This window comes from Falco peregrinus, chromosome 3 (assembly GCF_023634155.1).
Source record: "Falco peregrinus isolate bFalPer1 chromosome 3, bFalPer1.pri, whole genome shotgun sequence".
In the NCBI taxonomy this organism is placed as follows: domain Eukaryota; kingdom Metazoa; phylum Chordata; class Aves; order Falconiformes; family Falconidae; genus Falco; species Falco peregrinus.
In genome coordinates, this window is record NC_073723.1 from 86,312,260 (window position 1) to 86,332,274 (window position 20,015).

At 42.1% G+C, this 20,015-nt stretch overlaps 1 protein-coding gene across 6 annotated transcripts in view; it reads right to left on the bottom strand.

The window, feature by feature from the left end:
• The window catches only part of ADGRB1 (adhesion G protein-coupled receptor B1), a 295,063-nt gene that overhangs the window by 22,528 nt on the left and 252,520 nt on the right, over window positions 1-20,015 (bottom strand). For 4 of the 6 annotated variants that reach the window (XM_055800318.1, XM_055800319.1, XM_055800316.1 and 1 more), the window contains 4 exons: window positions 16,493-16,578; window positions 10,977-11,075; window positions 2,840-3,011; window positions 1,558-1,653 (listed from right to left, as the gene is read on the bottom strand). In XM_055800318.1, coding sequence (XP_055656293.1) covers window positions 1,558-1,653; window positions 2,840-3,011; window positions 10,977-11,075; window positions 16,493-16,578 — 453 coding nt within the window. The remainder of the gene's footprint in view (window positions 1-1,557; window positions 1,654-2,839; window positions 3,012-10,976; window positions 11,076-16,492; window positions 16,579-20,015) is intronic. The other 2 variants (XM_055800321.1, XM_055800320.1) reach the window with 1 other exon arrangement.

Sequence of the window (20,015 nt, forward strand, 5' to 3'; positions counted from 1 at the left end):
GGAAAACAGTTCTACTCAGCTAAGCTTCTTTTCACTTTTTGGGCAGATTTGGAGATTACTGCAAAAGGTAACAGCAAAAATGCCAGCCTGCAAAGTTTTTGATTTCTTTGGTTATTTTAGAACTCAGTCGCTATACAGTAACATTGTACCCCTCTAAAAATATCAGTGCAGAGTCATCATTCATGTCTAGTTTGCAGACCTTTTTGTGCCTGAATGTGAAGAAACTGATGGTAAGCTCTCTACTTCATACATCCATCAACAGTGCAGAAGTAAATGCTTTGCTAAATACATCGCTAAAAAACTTGTAGTTGACACAGAACTTTGCAAGGTGGTTGATAATGAATCAAAACTGGGTGTTAGACAAAAATCGGGAACTTCAGAATATAGGGCTTGGGATGGTGACAATAGAGTAACAAATATAGCATCCACATTTTAATAGGATGGTGAGTGTCTGAAGGGCATGTGCAAAAGGGTTATATAAATAATTTGAAGGGAAATGTCTTACAGTGGGAGAATAAAAAAACTCAGTGTGTTAACTTATTGAACGGAAGATTGAGACTGATATGATTATGCTATTATTGAAGGAGAAAAAGTACTAGGCATGCAAGGGGCTTTCTAATTATGCATAAATAGGCATAGCAAACCTGTCCGAAAATAAGAAGACTACGCATTTAAATTAGAAATCAGGCACTTGTTTTTAACAAACAGCTGTGAGGTCAGGTAGAATTATATATCTCTCTTGATGTCTCGGTGTCTTGTGCTTGTGGTTGAGAAGAGACCTTGTTCCCAAGCACAAGCTACTTAGCACAGGAGTGACTGCAAAAAAAATACCTTTGGGTTATGATATGGGTCTAATATTAACTAGACATTTTTGGAATTTGTTCAAATCTTGTGATTGTCCTGATGTCCTTACTCCAACCTCAGAAATCAAATGCCTCTTGTATCATCTACATCATAACACTAATAAAGCAGATGCAAGACAATTTCTTATAATTTATTCTTCTACAGCCTTATCTAGGCTTTTTGTAAAGGACTTACACAATAGGACCAAGGTTTTCAGTGCTTAAACTGTAATCCAAGCGAAGCAATGTAAACAAGTGTGCTTTTGAGAGAAACAAATCCCTTTGAGACAGCATCTTTATAATAATGACCCAACACTCTGTGACTAAAACAGTATTAAACTACCGCCTCCTAGCTCCAGCCAGGACAAGGCAGTGTGATGGGGATGAAAAGGTCTGGAAGAGCTGGGAGGTATATTTTGTCTTTGTATTTTCCAGGAAAGAAAGGATCTTACCAAGATGCCTGCACAACCTCGTGTGTAAGTCTGAGCCCCTTAATATTACAATGAAAAGAAACCAGACTTGTGTGAAAAAGCCTATGCTAAGTGCTGTTTGTTCAAGCACAGGTTTAATCGTAGAATCAGAATCATAGAATGTTTTGGGAAAAAAAGGATGACAATTGCAAAATATATGACGGATGGAGCCCTTTGTTTATCAGTTAGGAGTTAAAAATGCCCATAGATCCATTAATAACAGACTAGGTGGTAGTTTTCCCTACCATTAGCTGAGCATGTCCGTTCTGAAATGACCCCCCTGAGTCTCCATTGCCCTCTTCCTGACGATCTACTACTCGGCACTTCACAGCATCCTGGACCTGCAGGAACAAGTGGATTTGCAAAAGTCAGAGTCAGAGAGAAATACCAAATCATATTAAATTCTGCTGAAGGGAGGAGAAAAAAAGTCCTTGGTAGATCAAAAGAACATGGATACTACTTTAGTAGCGTTCGGGTATTCATTTAAAATGGCTTAGATGTTACATATCTCACAGACTAACAGAACAAATCAAAGGTTTTACAGGTATCCTGGGTACTGCATTGATCACCTCTAGTTCCTTGATTTATATGATCAGGAATCTAAAAATCTTCTATTTTGCAGCTTGCAATAGATTTACAATAAATGTTATTGCATAAATTGCTATATTGGGGTCTACAATGTCTGTTTATGATCCTTTATCAGCCATAATATATGACTGATATGAACCTTACTGAAATCAATGGGGAAAAAAATGGCAGTGACTAAAATGGGAGTTAAATACTGGCCCATATTCATAATGCAATTAGTTGAAGGAGTCTCAGCCAAGCTAGTGGTGTAATTCCATTGATTTCATTGGCCTGACATAAGAAATTAATCTGTTTTACTTAATTTAAAGAAGCTGTAAGAAGATAAAATGAATATTGAAAAAAACCCAACCCTTCCTGTCTCTGTTATTAATAGTCTATCCACTCAGTAGGATGAAAAGAATAAAAGAAACATAAAAGACTCGTCCTTTTCTTCCCTGATATAATTTACTATTTTAAACCTCCACAGGGAGGTTGGAGAGAATTTACTCAATTTCCTTGCTTGATTATTGCCAGCTTTACTCTCTAGCTTGAATATCTAGGTGCTAATGCCAACATACAATCATTCTGTAAATCTCAGTGTAAGTTGCCCCTCTTGATATCAAACAAACTAATTGTTTTCCTTAATATTCCATTTTCAGAGGCAGGGTGTAAACATTCTGGAAATATTTATTTTGGTATTAAACAAGCAAAGACTGACATGTTAGCTAATCTAAGACTGTTCCCCCAGATTCCATTCTGCGACACACTCAGCATGACAACCATCGATTCATCTCTCCTTCCCTCTGACCGATACTGTCACAGTCGTTTTTGTGGTCACTGTCTACACAAAGGGAAAAATTTGTGGCATGAGAGAAGCTACCAGGCTGACTGGACATTTTTCAGATGTTTTCTACGGGAAGTGTGTTGATTATATAAAAGAGAACGACTCATTCTTCTCACCTCCCGCCTCAGTATGCAATGGACCATAACGATGACAAAGCCCTCCAATGAGTCAAAGACAGCAAACAGGATCTGGAAAAGTGCTGAACGCCGATCTGTGATTGCCAGAACTGCAGACATCCAGGTGAGAGCCAGGAGAGGTAGGACCACGCAGGAGCTCCAAAGGGATGCCCTGTCAAGGGAGAGGAAAAGAGAATTCAGTTCCACTTCAGCCTCACGCACTTCCACGTGGGATGCTAATTCAGCCTCCTGATCCCATGGGGCTTCAGAAGACTTCTTCAGCAAACAAATACTTGTGCTAGATGTCTTCTGAGTCCCTGTCACAGGGAAGCAGGAAGATGCTTTGCACACTCACGCTACCAAAACAGGTGACACATTTCTACGGGAGGGACTACATTTCAATGGTGCAGTCATGCATAAAACTTGAGGTAGGGAGGAAGGATGCAGATACCTCACTCCCCCTTTCACACCCTTCCCACTCTATGCCACTAGTCCACAAATCTGGCATTTCCCAAGGAGGGGAGACAAAATACAATCACTGTAGGTTGCCAAAGGGAAGGGGAACAGTTGCAGCAGAGACTGGATTGTCACGATGCCTGTTGGTACTTGGGTTACAGACACTTGGACTTCCACAGCACATGGAAGACACCAACACTGGGGACATGTGTCACGGTTTCAAGTGACTAAAACGGACAAGCATAGAGCTGATGTGAAGACTGGTATTTTGCTCTTGGTCCCTTACTCTACAGCTGATGGTCCCTACAACACTACATCAATGAATATCAGGAGAACTGATACCTGATCCAAATTTTCTGTGAACAGAAAAATTTCTCCTTTTTGTGTGATCTCCCCAGCTGAATGCTTTAAAAAAGAAATTACAGTTGTTTTTATTTTTAGCAATTATTGTAAATAATTTTATTCTTGGGTGGACATTCTGGATTAAAATAACTTCAGATTCAAGCCACTTCTTAATTCACAAGACTGAAAACCAGACAAAACAGTTTTCTGTAATGCAAGCACTGCCCTATGAATCGCCACTTTATCCATGAATGATGGCTACAGAAATGGGAAAGCAGCTGTGTTCGCGTGGACTATTTAGTCATTCTGTTCTCTGACCAAAAAGGGTCCCAAGCAATTTTAACAGATTACTAGGGAGATTTTAAGCTGTCAGTCATCCTAAATATTTGGCAGAACTGGTGCACTAGGAGTACCAGGAGAATTTCTCCGTGGACTTTCATCAAACAATTAAGTAGACTTACGCATAAGCTGAAAAACAAGTTAAGCTTTAAGATTTTTCAGAATAGAAAACCTTAGCCTATATACTAAGAAACAAGTACAAGTAACACCATAAATTACAGGACAGATATCATGACACACACTTTACAGTACTTACATGGGACTTGCTTACCATTTTCTGAGATATGATCAAGTTTTTAACAATGTTTACTTGCTGGTTATCCAGGTACTGCTCTCACAGACCTCAGTGAGAGTTTTACCTGAACAAAGCTGGAGCTTGGACACAGGTATGGACATCAGGATATAATGCCCTGGCTTCACTTAAGTGTTTTGCAAGGATTGTTACATCTGTTTGGCTGTAATGACCACATACTTTAAATGACAGGTTATTTTTATAGTCATATCGATACTCTAATTGCAAATATTTATACAACCTGTCCAGACTCAGATGTGTTCCTTAGTGGTATTATTAAGCAACGCAATTTACTTAACGGAGCAGGTAAGTGGAATATACTTTTTTTTTTTTTTCCTTTTCGACTTAAAGAAGCGTTAGGAGACTTCTATGTAAGGTAAAGGCCGTGACATAATTTGATGCCTTGTGATTTTATACAGGATGACAAATTGAATGTTCTTCAATGTCAAATATGAACTATAATTTCAATGTATTACCTTAAAATAATAATTTTTAAAAAGCATCAGCCAGACAGCCCTCAACCAAACAACTCCTAAACAGACATTTTTATTCCACTTCTCCCTCAGCCCTCTGAAATCTGCCTCATTATACTGAAATCTCTCTTTGCTGTCATTTGCGGTGGTGCATTAATAAAACTGGGTAAGCAATTAAGTGCAGTAAAAAAACTCAAGAGAGGCAGAAAAGCCAAATGAAAAGATAAGACTTGCTCCATAACATGCCACTCTAGATGTGTCTTCCATGCAAGCATCAGCAAACACAACATGCTGATATGTGGTTTGGTAGATGAAGTCATTCCAGTAGCAACTTGCAATTGCGATTGCTGAAAACTGGCAAAGCCAATAGAGGCTGCTAGAAAAGGTCTGTACCAGGCAACTCTGCTTCCTGGAATTATCTTGTCTCCCAGAACACTCTTAATATACACAAATCTGTATATACACTTAATATACACTACCACCAATGTGCAAACAAAAAACCTGACAGACACATCTGAGAATGGATCTGGCCTGTAAAGCACAGGTCTGAACCAGCCATCTAAATTTGGATAGCTTTTCCATTCTTGAAAAGAACTGCAACATCAGTTTGACAATGATTTGGATCTGGATCCAAGATTTAGGTGTGGATTTGGGGTTGTAAGGGATGCTGTGAGGAGATAAATTATGATTCTTTTTAGCAAATGGTTAGATTTCAATCCCTGTCTTCAAAACCTGCTTAAACAAACTATGCAGGCACCCTGCTTTAACAAGGCACCGCTGGAGCCTATTTGCTATCCAGAGCAAAGATGCAACAATCTGTAATGACAGCGGCCTCCGTTCAGAGCTCCCGCTGTCTTCATGCTGGACTCAGTGAGTCCTTCCCAGCCCCTTGCTCTGTGTGTCTCCATATGGGCAAACTATTCAACTTCCTTCTGAGTCAAGACATCCTGATGGACTTCACTACTGCTCCCAACACAAGCAACCTTAAATCACCACTTAAATCTCTGCCCTTCCAACCAGAGGATGAAAACACCATCTGCCCCTCCAACTCAGATTATGAAAACAGTATTATGCCACATATTCATTTGGAATAAATCCCAACTGAGTTGCACTGAATTATATCAGATAAGAGTATGGCCTTTCTGCTCTCTTTGTGATTCACTTTGCAGATGCTTTGTCAACAATATTCATCCCTTAAAAACATTATGGAAATGTTGCTTGACAATGCATAATCTTTATTCTCAGGCAGCAGATGGCAACAGGTCACAGGAATGTAGCTTACTCTAACCTCACTTTCAGAGCTCTGCTTATCTTTTGGAATATTAAATTAAAAAAAAAGTTCCCTTAAAAAAAACCCAAAACATAAAGACTGAAATTTTAGAAGTAAACTCAGGGGAAGATAAGTGGTTTTCCTGTGACATTGCCCTTAATTCTACTTACTGTGAGCTGAATTCATAGTAGAATTTACACTTCTGCCACTTTTCTATCTGTCCGTATTTTAGGAGGTACTGTGCATCCTTAAAAGAAATAACTTATAAGACCTAAGAAACTTCATGCTATGGTGCCATGTGATGTGAAACGAAATTATGATTTGCTTTATAGTGACTCTTCATTACAGCTTATCTATGATCAATGAATCTAGGAATTGTATTGCTTCAGACAAAGCAGATATATGCCAAGATCTGGCAGACACTCCTATATATGACAGCACTCATGATAAGTGACAGCAACATCAAGGGAAGATCATTACACTGCATCGTGGAAGCACGTTGCTGATTTATTGTGTGATGACCATGACGTGACAGTGTTACTCAGCAGTACAGTTATAGTGTCAAGTTTCTCCCTACCACACCTTCCTTGCTGCATTGCAAAGGAAGGGAGTTACTTTGGGATATGGCAATGCCACAGCACCGTGCAACCAAATGTAATTACACTGATGTGTGATGACATGGCCACACGATAACACTGTCCACAGCTTTAGCATGTCAAAGACAGCCTTCTGAAAGCCCATAAGCAGCCCCAGCTCTGGCCACAAGCAGATGATGGTCTTTGGCCAAAATGACAAAAACTATCTGTTGTTTTTTTCTTTTAGCTAGCTGGCAGCCTTGAGAGCCTTCAACCTCACAAAAGAAACAGGATAAACTGATGGCACTTAGAGGACAGTGATGGAAAGAGCAAAAAAATGGTTTTGGAAACAAAGATCCACATGAACACAGATTAAAAGGCCTGCACCCTGACAAAAGGCAAGTGCAGAGGGAAACACAGGACATGCCAACAAAGATGTAAAGGGCCATTATAAAGAGGTAAGTGATCAATTCTTCTCATTACTCAACACAGACAGGGCAGCCAGTGCCATAAGCTACAGAAACAGCAGAAGGAAAAATAACTTTATAATTCAGAAAGGAGCTCCTGGAGAGGAGCTCTGAAAAGGGAGATGGTAGATGGACCCAACGCATAAGGCAAGGGATGGCTCCTACATGCTGCACAGCGTGGCATGTGCTGCCCCGCTGCTCTGATAAGTGCGCTAGTCCTGCATCACAGCAGTTCTGCTACAGGAAAACCACAGTGCAAGGATTTACTTTATTTATTCTCTTGTGCTTTATCTCTCCTCTAACTTGTATTCCTCCTAAAAGCAACAGAGTTGCCCCAATTTTAGGGACAGTTTGGGAGAAATTCCCTTTAATGCAATGCCCATATAACCAAGATAGGAAATATGTAACTAGAAAAAAGGGGGCTCTGTGCATGCTCTTCCCATGCACAGGCAACACAGAAACACAATATATTATTTCTATTTTCTCTAAAAGACAATTCTTCTCTCAGTTGCTGTGATCTGAACCATACAACTAGGGGAACAGGAAATCAAATGCCTCTAAATGAGACAGGCAGGTAATGAAGTAGCATACTGCTTGAGTATTCACCCCTACTAAGGGAATTTGTTGTTTGACAGTCCAAGAAAGGACCTGCAGGGCCCAAGTATTATCCCCAGGTTAAGCACACAATTTCAGATTCCTTGAACTATGAGAACACTCTCTTGAGGAACAGTGTCCTTCATAAAACCAGCCAGGCATGGAAATACTGATGCATATTAGTCTTAGAACCATGAAATGGGCAGAAAATTTGACATCTAAGACTGAAATTACTTTGAGCAAATCTCTTAGAAGGGAGATTTGATACATGAGCTTCTGATGACATAAGAGGGACGACACATGAGAAGGGTCATGAGGACTCCCTGACATTGACTCTTGGGTGGGTTGTCTGCAAGAAGAGTACATTGTGCCAGGGCCTTAGTCCTGGGATAAACATTTCCATATAATCAGAACTTGCAAGTCCATATTAGCAATGCACGGCCTGGCAGAAATTCCATCCATCCATCCATCCATCCATCCATCCATCCATCCATCCATCCATCCATCCATCCATCCATCCATCCATCTGTCCGTCCATCCATCCATCCAATCACAGTCCAGTATTTGCAGTGGATGTCCTCTTTCACAGCAAGTACAAAGAAATGGCATGCTCCTGAGATATTTTTTCCTTGTCTCCAATAAAAAATTTTCATGGGCAGCAAAGGCAAATTAATTATAAGGCAGTATTTCACAGGCTGAGGCTACCCTACAGGCAGCAATAAAATGAAGGAAATGTGGGAACAGAAGTCTCCAATGGCACAATATGCCCAGCACCTTCTCCAGAACAACCTAAAGGGAAGGGGTTTTTTAACCCACACCTGTCAATTCTAGCTAACCCTTAACAGGTCATAGACATCCAAAGCTTTCCTTTTTATCATTTCCCAAGAATGAGAAATTGCACAATTTCCAGTGCATAATTTTTTCACTTCTATCATGATTACTACCTGCTATTCCATCAGTGGTTTACCCTGATTTCCCTCAATTACACATCCTCTTCTCTGACCCCTTCTCTCTTAGACACAGATATTACCACGAAGAGTTGCTCAAAACTTCTATGATTTCCAAAAGCCAAGAAAAACGGGCAAAAGGATCTATCCTTCCATGCCATGCTATACCAGAAATGGGCCTCTGAAACCTATGGGAGGTAAGCTGGACAGGGCATGAGCAACCCCAGCAAGAGCAAGGCAGGAACAACCTTGATGTGCTCTCTACCAAACAACCATGGCGAATGCCAGGTCAGAGAGGACCCAGGAATCCTCATGGCACCTGATTTATACAACAAGACTTCAAAACTGAATGGCAAAGTTGGTCCAGTGTCTGGGATGAAGGCCAGCACAATTGTGGCAGTGGTATGAAGTATAATCAGGGCTTTGCCTTATTGACAGCCTTATGTGCAGTAGATTTGGAGTGGACGACAAGGGTAGATGAGGGCTGAGTGAACTAATTCAAGTATTAGTGGTCCCTTTGCAAGGACAAGAACACAGGACACTTCAGGACTGTCCTGGTCTTTGCTGGAATAGAGTTAACTTTCTTCTTAGTTAAACCACAGGTTAAACCATGACAAAGGCAAACAACAAAGCCAGTACTAGCATTTATCATCTAGAGTATTCTATCTGCTGGGGGAAAAAAGAAAAAAAAAAAGACATATCCTGTTAAAAGAGCCCTCCAATTTCTATAAAACCACTTAAATCAAAAAAAGCAGGGTAAGTAGGAGATCTGAATTTCATATCCCCCTTTTTTTTCTGATTTGAAGATGAATCAGAATATGTGATTTATGACAGACCAATGTCAAACAATATGGGAAGGATTTGAGGTTGTTTTACTTTCAAAATGAATTTACTATGAACTTAAAGCCTCTCCTACTCAACAGTCTAATTTATTAATTGTAAAGCTTCTGCTGGTTTAGCATTTCTTTGCCATCACAGGAAACGGACATGTAGTGACCTGCTAATTCCAGACTTGTGATATGAGTGTCTGGACCAATGCCATCTCACCATCTCAGCTGGGCACTGTTGCAGAAGGTAAGTAAATGACTTCAGCAGTGAAAAATAAATGAGATATTGTTTAGGTTTTGCATCTCATGGAAACTGCTAGCTCTTAATAGAGGTGATTGCCTGTTCTTTTTCCTGTTCTCTTTTTCTAATGATAATTGGTTGCTATTCAGAAATGTACATTCTTCCCTAAACTATTTTGGATTTTATATAAATGGCTCAGTTTTCAGAAAAAAAGGAGAAAACCTTGTGGTTTTATTTCCTTTTGTATTTCTACATTTTGAGATTTGGCACTCAGCTGCCTATTTTTGTTTAGATTAATTAAAGGTAGGAGTTTTCAAATTGCAAATGTCTAGATTTGAGACTGCTTCTTTCACACATTTTACACAGATTACTTTAGACATCAAAAGAAATATTTAGCATCACTTGGAAATGATGTAGATAATAAAATTTCAAAAAGGGAAGGGAAGAAAGACAAACCTTCCCTCATCACTCTCCCTCCTACCTTAACCTTTGGGAAAAAAGCCAACTATATAAATAGCAACAATTTCTCCAGCAGAACAAAGCTCTGGCATTTTCTTTTCCTTTTTTTTTTTTTTTTTTTTTTTAACTAACTCCACCAGCATCTAAGAAGAGATTTAACAGCATTTGACTTTTGTAACTCAGAGCTATGAAGCGCTTTAAGATTTTAAGGACTAATTCCAAGTGCTTTCAGGAGTCCGAAAGAGGCAGTCAAGACTTATCAAATCAGAACTGCAGCCCTATGAGGTATTAAACTGAACTCTAGCCTTTTATAAGAGAGAAAAAAACACTTAGAAGTGATTCACCAACTCACTTAAATCATACTTAATGCTCTGTAGCCTCTGGAGTAAAAAAAAAACTCAAGCACATGCTGAAGTGTTTGACAAAGCTGGGGTTTGAGGCCCCCATCTACCATTTAAATTAATGGGAACCACATCTTTAAGTTTGTAACTTCAACAACTAAATTAAACAGGGACATTAAACATATATCCAGCTTGCAACAAATGAACAGTCCCTCTGTCTTCCATGGGCTGCTCACATGCTTAAATCTAGGCATGTCATAAAGTGCTTTTCAGGATCCAGCCCATCAGCTTTTGCTCCAGGAATGTAGCAGGAGCCCTACACTACTCATGGCCCACAGAATGAGGTCAGGGAGAGTTGGGGATGTGGGGAGGTGGGCAGGGACATGGGGGGAGAAAGCAAACAAGGGCTGGTGAGTGCTGGGAAATGAAAGAGGGAAATAAAATAAACTAAAAAAAAAATTAAAAAGAAGGTGGAAAGAAAGAAAGAAAAGAAGTTGAAATTAGAGGAACTAACATGGCGTTACTGGTGGCTGTGGCCGAAACTTCAGCAGAAGAAACTACTCCACACTTGGAACATTTGAGCGTCATGCCGTAAAGGGGCACTGCCATCTGACTGCAATTAAAACCAAAAGACTGAAACAAAACAAAACACTTTGCTTATGAACACAAACGTAGAAAGGAAAGGGAAAGAGAAGCCAAAAGAAAGGAAGAACAAAAGAAAGGAAGAAAGAAGAAAGGGAACCAACCAACCACACCCAGTTTGAGAAGAGAAATGAAAGATAGGTAGGAATAAAACTCTCTCATCTGTACCACTCCAGATGCAGGAAATGGGAAGGATGTACAATTCAGAGACATGTTGGTGCCACTGGAGAGGGTGGAACTGTGTTGGTGAATGTTTTGCGAGATTCAGGGTGTCTCTTTCTGGCACCCACGGAAGAGAAACCAGTACTGCTCTCCCAGTCTCCATCTCCTTATTTTGTTTTGTTTTTGAGAAATTACACGTTTCCCTCCTGGCCTTTTTTACTCCAAAACAAAAAAGGTGGCAGGGTTGTACAGTAGAAGGCAAGAAGTAGGGCTGTGGGGACTGTGTGTGCTTATCTTCTTCCCTAAAGCAACACAAGGGATAAATCATATGTTTTCTCCACTGGCCCTTGTATGCTAATCCTCCCATTGGTGGGGATACCCACATGGCAGCTGACAATACCAGGAGATAGGCCACTCTTTGGTTGCTTATTCTGTGATGAAGGGCATGCAAATGGGCCTGTTTATGTCCTGGAAGTTAAGCAGGAGCTTGCTGTTTTGTAAGGCCATCAATCTGCCCTGAAGGGAGCCGGACTGGCTGACTACTTTAGAGACATTTCTCCTCTCAGGTCTTGTTTTGGAGCTGAAAACATCTTTGGGATGAACCCTGAGACTTACGTCAGTTGCTCCCACTTTTTCTGGAGGGGATCAACTACAGAACCAGATCACTGTGGGCTGCTGGTACAAGGGGCTGCAGGGATCTGCTAAAGGACACATCCTCATGATTTTTAAAAGGTGATGTGTGTGAACCCACCTAGCTGACAAGCCAGCTCTTAGGAGCCCAGAAGCCACATTAGCTTGGCACTGGCCCTGTTTCTTCCCAGAACTTACTGGTTTGTGTGCACTCTCTGATTTGCACAGACAGACATCCACATCAGATCTGGATTAGAAAATGGGCAGGTGTCTGCAAAACATCCTACAGACCTCCACGCAGTGCCTGATATGACAGAAGGCATGAACATCATTGCCAAAGGACAGTAGGTCTGTCGTTCTTGGGTGATGACAGTGCGGCTGGTGAGGGGTGACCTTAGCCCGTCCCAAACATTGTGGGGTTTACAGCCCTGCCCTGCCTAGGAGAGAGATTAGGCAACTTAACAGATCATTTCTTAGCTTTTATGGCCTTGTGTTCAGTCTCACTGAAAAAGGGCATCCCCAAGAACACCAACACAGCATTATCAGTGGTCCTAGTGGCCCACTTTCAAATGGCTATTGATTGGTCTTTTAATTAGTTACAGTGACATAAGCCATTACTCCCTTCCAGAAAAATAGCTAAGGTATCCCACAGAAACTTTCAGCCTTCAGACACAGAGAAAATTAGCTCCTGTGTCAAACGATACATATCTTCCAGGAAGGATGGTGCAAATCCAGTGAGGACAATGGCTGAACCAAAGATAAAGTGGGTCTTGAGAGGCATTAGGTGCATGACCCTTAAAAAAAGACAGTTTATCCCCAGATCTATAAGCCACAAAGAACAGATAAGCAGAGAGACAGAGAGAGGCAGAGATAGGCAGCAAAAAGAAAGTAGATTGATTTGAGGAATTTGATGGAAAACTATACCAGAAAAAACATGAATGACACTGAATCACAAAGAACTGTCCAAAAGACCACTGTAACACACAACTGTAACTGCTGTTGGGTGTATTTATACAGAAAGTTGTAAGCAGTAGGCACAGATGTGGATACATTTAGATTCTAATTTGTTCTTGTTGGGGGCATGTGGTGATTAATATATTGGATTTCCGTAGCAGGTTTGTATTGGTGCCTGTATAAAAGGGTAGCTAATGAAATAATCAAAGTGAATAATGCATTCATTTAATTTAGCTTTTTCTGCTTCCTAAATATCCACTAACAGCTCACGGACTCATCTGGTGTGTTCACTGGAGCCTGGATTTTGCTACCTTTTATTGAACAGTGCTTTAAACCATGCACGGCCCAAAGAGCAGGAACACTGCTTCCAACATGATACATCCCCAGATGAAGGACAATCCGAATCTGTTCCTATTTTAATGTTGTTAGTTATCTTTCCAATTACTTTCTTCTCTATGCACTGACAATCCAGCTCCATTACACCCCACCAGGACAGTCACGCAGAGAATATTTCATACAAGGTATCAGGGCAAACTTTCTCAAGTCCTCTGTATAATCAACAGAGAGATAAAAGAAGTAAAGGTCCTCTAAGGGGCAAGTTGGAACAACTAAACAAGGCTCCCGTCTCTCTCCAGTAGTTACAGAGTAAGCCTAGGGAGATTAAACTCAGCAGGCTAAAATTAGCCTTTGTGTATATACCCCATAGTCTCATTCTTCTTCCCTGGCTGTGTGAGCACACAAATGCTTCTGGAATAAACGCTGAATAAATTTAAAATTCATTTTAAAGGCTCCTGCCTCTGACATTAAAACATTCATCTATAGTAGCATCCCTGTCAACGGAGCTCAAACACTGTCAGTGCAGCTGCCTGTGAACGGAGACTGTTCTGCAGGAAGATACTTGCATGGTTTTCTCCCGTGCCCAGAGAGGAGTTGGGGCAGTTGTGTGCATTCCTCCATCTTTCCAGGTGATCACACCCAACTCTCTACAGCCTGGTTTTGTGATATACCTATAAAATCATTGCCATTAGAAAGTCAACATTTTCTGGCAGATGTGATGAAAGTAATCATAGAAATTTCCTTAGCTATGATATTAACAAATTCCTGCTAAGTATAGGGCAAAACCTATCCTGTCTTGGGTATTCGTGGGAATGGTTAGCACTGATTCATTTGTGCCAGTCAATCTGCCATTTGTGTGTCAGGCTCTTCTTAGTGTTCCAACAATACTTTTTTTCCACTCTTTTTGGTTGGTTTTTTTTCCCCCCTCTTTGTTTTTGCAACACTGAACCATACTTCTTGCCTCTGCTAAAGGAAACACAAGGTTTCTTTATACCATCTACTCAGATCCAAACATCTCATTCAGATCTACCTTCCAACACGGTTCCCAAGCCCAGGCCAGAAGCGGCTAGCTAAAGGGAAGGAGCACCAGAGCTCTCCAAAGTGCTCCCGCACTCTCAGTGGGTGCACTTCGAAAGCAGAACTAAATCTTTGAACACAGAGAAGGCTTAAAAGTGCTGCACACACACACACGGACACAAAAGGGGGGGGGGGGGAGGGGGAAGAGAAAAGAAAGAAAAAACAAAGAACATCAGAAAAATGACTTTTTTTTTTTTTTGCTTTGCAGGTTTTGTTTCAAAGTACAACTATGAATGTGATCAATAACCAGCTATGTATTAAATAAGGTCATTCTGTATGTGGTTTAGATTAAAGACGGAGAGATTGAGACAGTAACTCACTGCTCTGCTAATCCAATAAACCATTTATTTCAGCGCTGACTTTCAAGTGCAATTATCTTGCTACAGACTCTGCCTGCAGTTTGGGTATTTTCTTGAGTTCTCTCTTTGTAAAGAAGGCATCACCCAGAATAAAGCACTCACTTGTTAGCAGCTGCTTCAAGCAATGCACCAAAGTCACTTCTCCATGTACCTGTTCAGCTGTTCAACCCAGCAGCAACCAGCACCTCTGATGATCCAAACGTGCTTAAGTATCCTCACGACCATGGCACTGCTCAGGCATCAAAATTTCCTTCTTTGCTGCACTGAGGGACCGCACTGCTCAGTTATGTCAATACTGCTAATAAAACATGAACCTTAACAGGTTCCTGTGTTTCTCCCCTGGCTGGATAAGATCTTGCTTCTACCCTCAGTTTTGCTGCCATCACTCAATTAAAAACCACTTCCACCAGAACTACTCAATAGTGCAATGACAATGACAGGAGTATTGAATCTCACCTGTACATTTTGCCTCTACCCTCTGAGACACAGTTTTAGGGCTCAAGAACTTGTAGCACCGCAGCGGATAAAGCAGCTTATCCTCCCTGTGAAGCCTAGGAGTGCAGCAAACAAGGCTACAGGTACCCATGGTCCCTCCACTTTCATAGCTAGGGTATATCCTGAATCTGCTCCACCAGCTTCCTAGGATTTTAGGCTCTGCCTGTAGCTGTGGTGCAGAGGCACCAGAACACCTCTTGCTTTCCATGCCTCTTTGTAAACAACTTCTTCCTTCAACACTACGAGCGTTACCCACTGTGATAAATCAAATGCCATCACCGGACAAGTGAGAGCACACAACCCTGTCTTTTCTAGCAGCAGGTAAGGAGACAGTGTCTCTGACTGCAACAGGAAGCCAAGTAAGGCCATGGAAAATAACGTACAAACGGCAGCCAGGTTGACCTGCGTATTTGATTTGACTCAGAGTGTCAGCATGCCATTTCTGTCCTTTGCTTGGAGCATGGCATAGCTCAGGGCTAAAGTCTGAGCAGGCTACAAACTCATTTCTAGAAACGACTGTGAAGGGGGGTGTGTGTGTGTGTGTGTCTCATCTTGCTGGAGCCAATGATAAAATAGCCCTTGTCAACAGAGTTTGGAAGTAACTCAACAGAGAGCCCTGCACGGCAGCGGCCACCCCAGCCAACCCCTAGTGAGACCAGGGTGGTAAGAATTGTGGAGCCAGCTCTTCAATTTATACTACACAGAAACCCATGTAACACAAGCCCCAGGCTTCAGGGATGGAGGTTGGGGTGGTGGCTGTGGAGAAGATAAAGAACATCAGGTGGCATCAGAAATTTTTCTTGCAGAAAAGTTATCTTACCATTCCTTCTCTTTACACATCTACCCATCTACTAGTCTGCTCACTGCTAGACCTCCAAAGACCCTTTCCTTAAAGGTATCACACAGCTTTGCTGTCCCTGTGCCACCTGCTAGCCATTAGACATGACTTCTCTGTTACACAGCCCATACCACGTGCCACACTCAGCAATGACGGGTCCCTCTCTGATCCAGCTGCTCTCTCTAGGAGTTAGTGAGAAGAATCACTTTGCTCTCCCTAATCTTTGGGAGGATAAATAAGCCTGGGCTGAAGCCATTTTAACAAAGAGATGAACTTCTAACCTTCCTCCATAGTAACACAGTGCTGCTGCTTGGGTCTTTTGTCTCTGCTGCACTGAATGACAAGACAGAGACATTAAACCAACTGTTGTGTTTGGGGTTGGGGTTTTTTATCTTTCATTTTGTTTAAATCTGCTTTTGCTTTCTGTTTGAATTTCCAATCTCTCTTTGCGTTCCTTGCCTGGTTATTGATCACAGCCTTGGGCAGTTTGTTGGGTTTTTTTTTCAATCTTTACTTAGATGTATTGATAAGGCATACCCTGCCCGTTCCTTCAGTTTCTTATCTGTTATTCCATCTTTGGATACAAGTTTGTTAAAAACCAGAATGCCAATAACCATGTTCACCTGTCGAAAGAGAAACAACACACAATTTTGTTCTCAAGTGGGTCAGGTCAAACTTGGTAGCAGAGAAGGAAAAAACCCAACATTTGGCAAGCTAAGTCCCTCCCATCTTTCCCAAGTCCAGGTAGCATGGTCACACCTCTGCAGGCCACGACCCCTTTTGTCCCCTCTCCACCCTGTCCCACCTCCCCTGGCCATGCATCAGTGAGTTTGGGAGAGCAGAATGCAGCTGGCAGCAGATCGGAGAGGTCTCCATGATGCAGGACAAGACTGTAAAGTGCTGAGATTGCTGCAGGGCTGTTTGAAGCCTGATGTATGCTTGAGGTCTAGCAAGGCAAACTCCAGGCACAAGAACAATTTTTCAGGCTAATACAAATAGAAAGTGGTTGACGCTGGCTTTCAAAAATGTCTTCTGGAGTCTGTGCTACCAGAGCAGCAGCATTAAGAGGATGAGGCAGTGTGGTGCAGACAGCTTGTCATAGCTCTTGCTTGGTGAGCCACCACTGCTGCTCTCAAAATAAGAGGTGGAAGGGGCACTGAAGCAATTAGAAACATCAGCTACTCTGGTGGAGTATCTTGGGAGATACTGCAGATGGCACAGCACACAGATTAGCCATCTAGTCATTTCCAAAGAAATCAGTGGGCCGGACAACTACATGCAGTCCTTCGGTTTGCTTTGTTAGGGTGAGAACACGGATGTCTGCGTCAATCAGGTATAAATATTCACAGTGAAATACAGGCTGTACAGAGCTGAGGTCTTGCCAAGTGATCCTAAACTCTTCACTGTCTTCTGACTGCATTCACTGCTGCCAGCTGCATCTGGTTTACAAACCTCATCCAAACTTCAGCAACCTCTGAATGTGAACACATTAGTAACACGTGAACACCACCCTCTTCACGGAGGCACGGAGGCACGGAGGCACAGCACTGATGGTGGAAAAAAGTGACACTCTCCTGGTTTTGCTGTCAGTGAAACGTCTGGTGTTGGTAGAACGATGTGCTAGATGCTCTTTTGCATGTAGGGCTTACAAGGAAATATTTAAGGCCAAATTCAGATGTGCAGCATCATGTGCTAGCTGAGAGCTTTGGTGAGTTTAATAGATCCTTGAGAGGTGGTCCTAAGAGACACCTAGTACAACACTTAGCCTAAAGGAAGGCAGATGTCTGCTCACACCAAGCCTCCATCTAATTGCCTAAATCATCCTCAAGAATGAGCAGTCCTTCTGAGTTTGGATTGCTGGTTTCAGCAAAATACAACCGAGCTCACTGGTGTGGAGTCCACAGCTGGGAATAAATGGAAGATCTCACAAATAGCAGTTATTTTCTTTTGCATCAGCTGCTGGGTCAGTGGACTACTTTCCACAGCTGTGAGTCCATTTCTAGAGCTCACCATGGTATTGTTTTAGAGAATCAACACTGGCAAGTCAGACATAGTAACTCAGCCAAGGATCAGCAGGAACTCAAACCCTAGTTATGTGCTTGGAGAGGGAAAGCACTTTCAGTTCACTGATCCTTCTTCACTGTGCTGGAGATCAACGGGGTCAAGAGAGACCTTGTTTTTTAAGGCAGTAGGAAAGATGGGGTTGAAGTGTGGCAGGCTGGATCGCTCCTGGGACTGGCCACAACCCAGTGTGTATCCTCATTCATATGCTATATCTCCTATATAGCAGGGGAGATGACAAAGTGCAGCTCTGCAATTCTTTTACTAAATAAAAGCTGTTTTATCCACTACATTGATCCATCATGATCAACATCCTGCTCTGATCCTGGCTCTGTTCCTTTAAAAAGGCAGGGATATAACATGGACGTGCCTCTAAACACAGCCACTCTTAATAACATGTTTATTAATTAATAAAATGCAGTGCAGCTTTACTTCTTCATCTCTGGGATGCCATCTCACAGCGAAGGCACAGGTCTGAGATTCAGCCCTTGAGATAAGCAGTACCTGATGACTGTCCTGACTTCACCATGCCATGAGCCTCTCCCTGCAGTAACCCACTGCCTTCCACCTGCACACAACTATCACCAGGCTGCTTTGCCTGAGTAAGGTGAGTAAAATTGCTTGTAACAGCTCTGCATTTGAGGTTGCCAGGGTTTTTAAGACTAAACGTCAAACCTTTGCAGCTGTTCAGTGTCAGTGGACTGACTGCAAGCTGCAAATATTGCTGAAACTGCAGGCCATCTGAAGAATATTATTTTGAGTAAAGATACTCTCCAAGCCAAAGGCCTTTTTCCAATGTGAGAATAATAAGGCAGGCTGTGGAGGAAGAAAGTTATTGCAGGTGATAGGAAATCATGTTGATAGCACTGCAGTACAGAGATGCTTGAATGGCTTGGTACGAGTAAGCACAAATCTTGCCTGGCCAGGGCTAAGGCAGAGGTAACAAGCCCAGCTGTAGCCAAGTCAGCTATGTGCAAAGTCATGCTTGGGCACATATATTTCACACTGATAAGAGTTTTGGGTGAGCTTGGTCATGCCCCACCTTGTTCTGTGCACCCCTGCACAACAGCAGCTGTATTGCCTCTGGAGCAAATGTGTCCTGAGAGCAGCACAGCTGCATATCACCTGTACAACCCTGCAAGAGCCTGGCTGTCCATATGTTGAGCTAGGTGAACTGTCCCTCCATCGCTGACATGGTCAACCTGAAAACAGGGCAAAGTACGTGGAGAACATACAGCTGCCCAGTGCATGCCTGAGAACTGTATGTTCAATTTCTGGCTCTGCTCAAAGTCACATGTGGGCAACTTATTGAGCTTATCTGATTCCCATTTACAAAAAAATCTTTCAGTGCTGCTGCTTCTCCTTCTCCTTCCCCAAGCTCCTCAGTACATATATCAACCTGGGCAGCATTCACTACTCACTTTAGCCAGCATTGAGTTAGGTAGTCTAAACTAGATGTGTGGGCTGTCTCTCCAGGTACGGATTAGAGACAGACACCCCCAGAGATGATTCAACACTTCTTAATATCAGCTGTATGAACCACCATTTGCAGGTGTTGACCACTCTGTAAGGACATCTCCATTTCCAGCTTTGATGGTGACTGAAAGCTGAGATGCCAAATTGAAAGCAGGCTTATGTGTTTTTCTCACACTTCAAAAATGCTAAGGAAAGCTGAAGGATTACTTCACTTGTTGGCAGAACAAAAGCAAAATGGCTTGAGGCAGCAGATTGACTCCCTCTTCTTGGGCACTACCAAAGCTCCTTCCCTCTTAATCACTGCTGTCTATTGAGCCTTCAAGCCACTGAGCCAGAGCTATAAGCTGTTATGTTGTTGGGGCAAATAGCTTGTCCATCTGAAAGCACTAAGCCACTTAATGCTCCTGTCAATTTTCCTGGCTATAAAGAAGACCCTGACCCCTATCAGCTACGTTACTGAGGGAAATCCAACTATCATATGCCTACAGAGACTGAATGACTGGCTGGCATGAACACCCGTTTA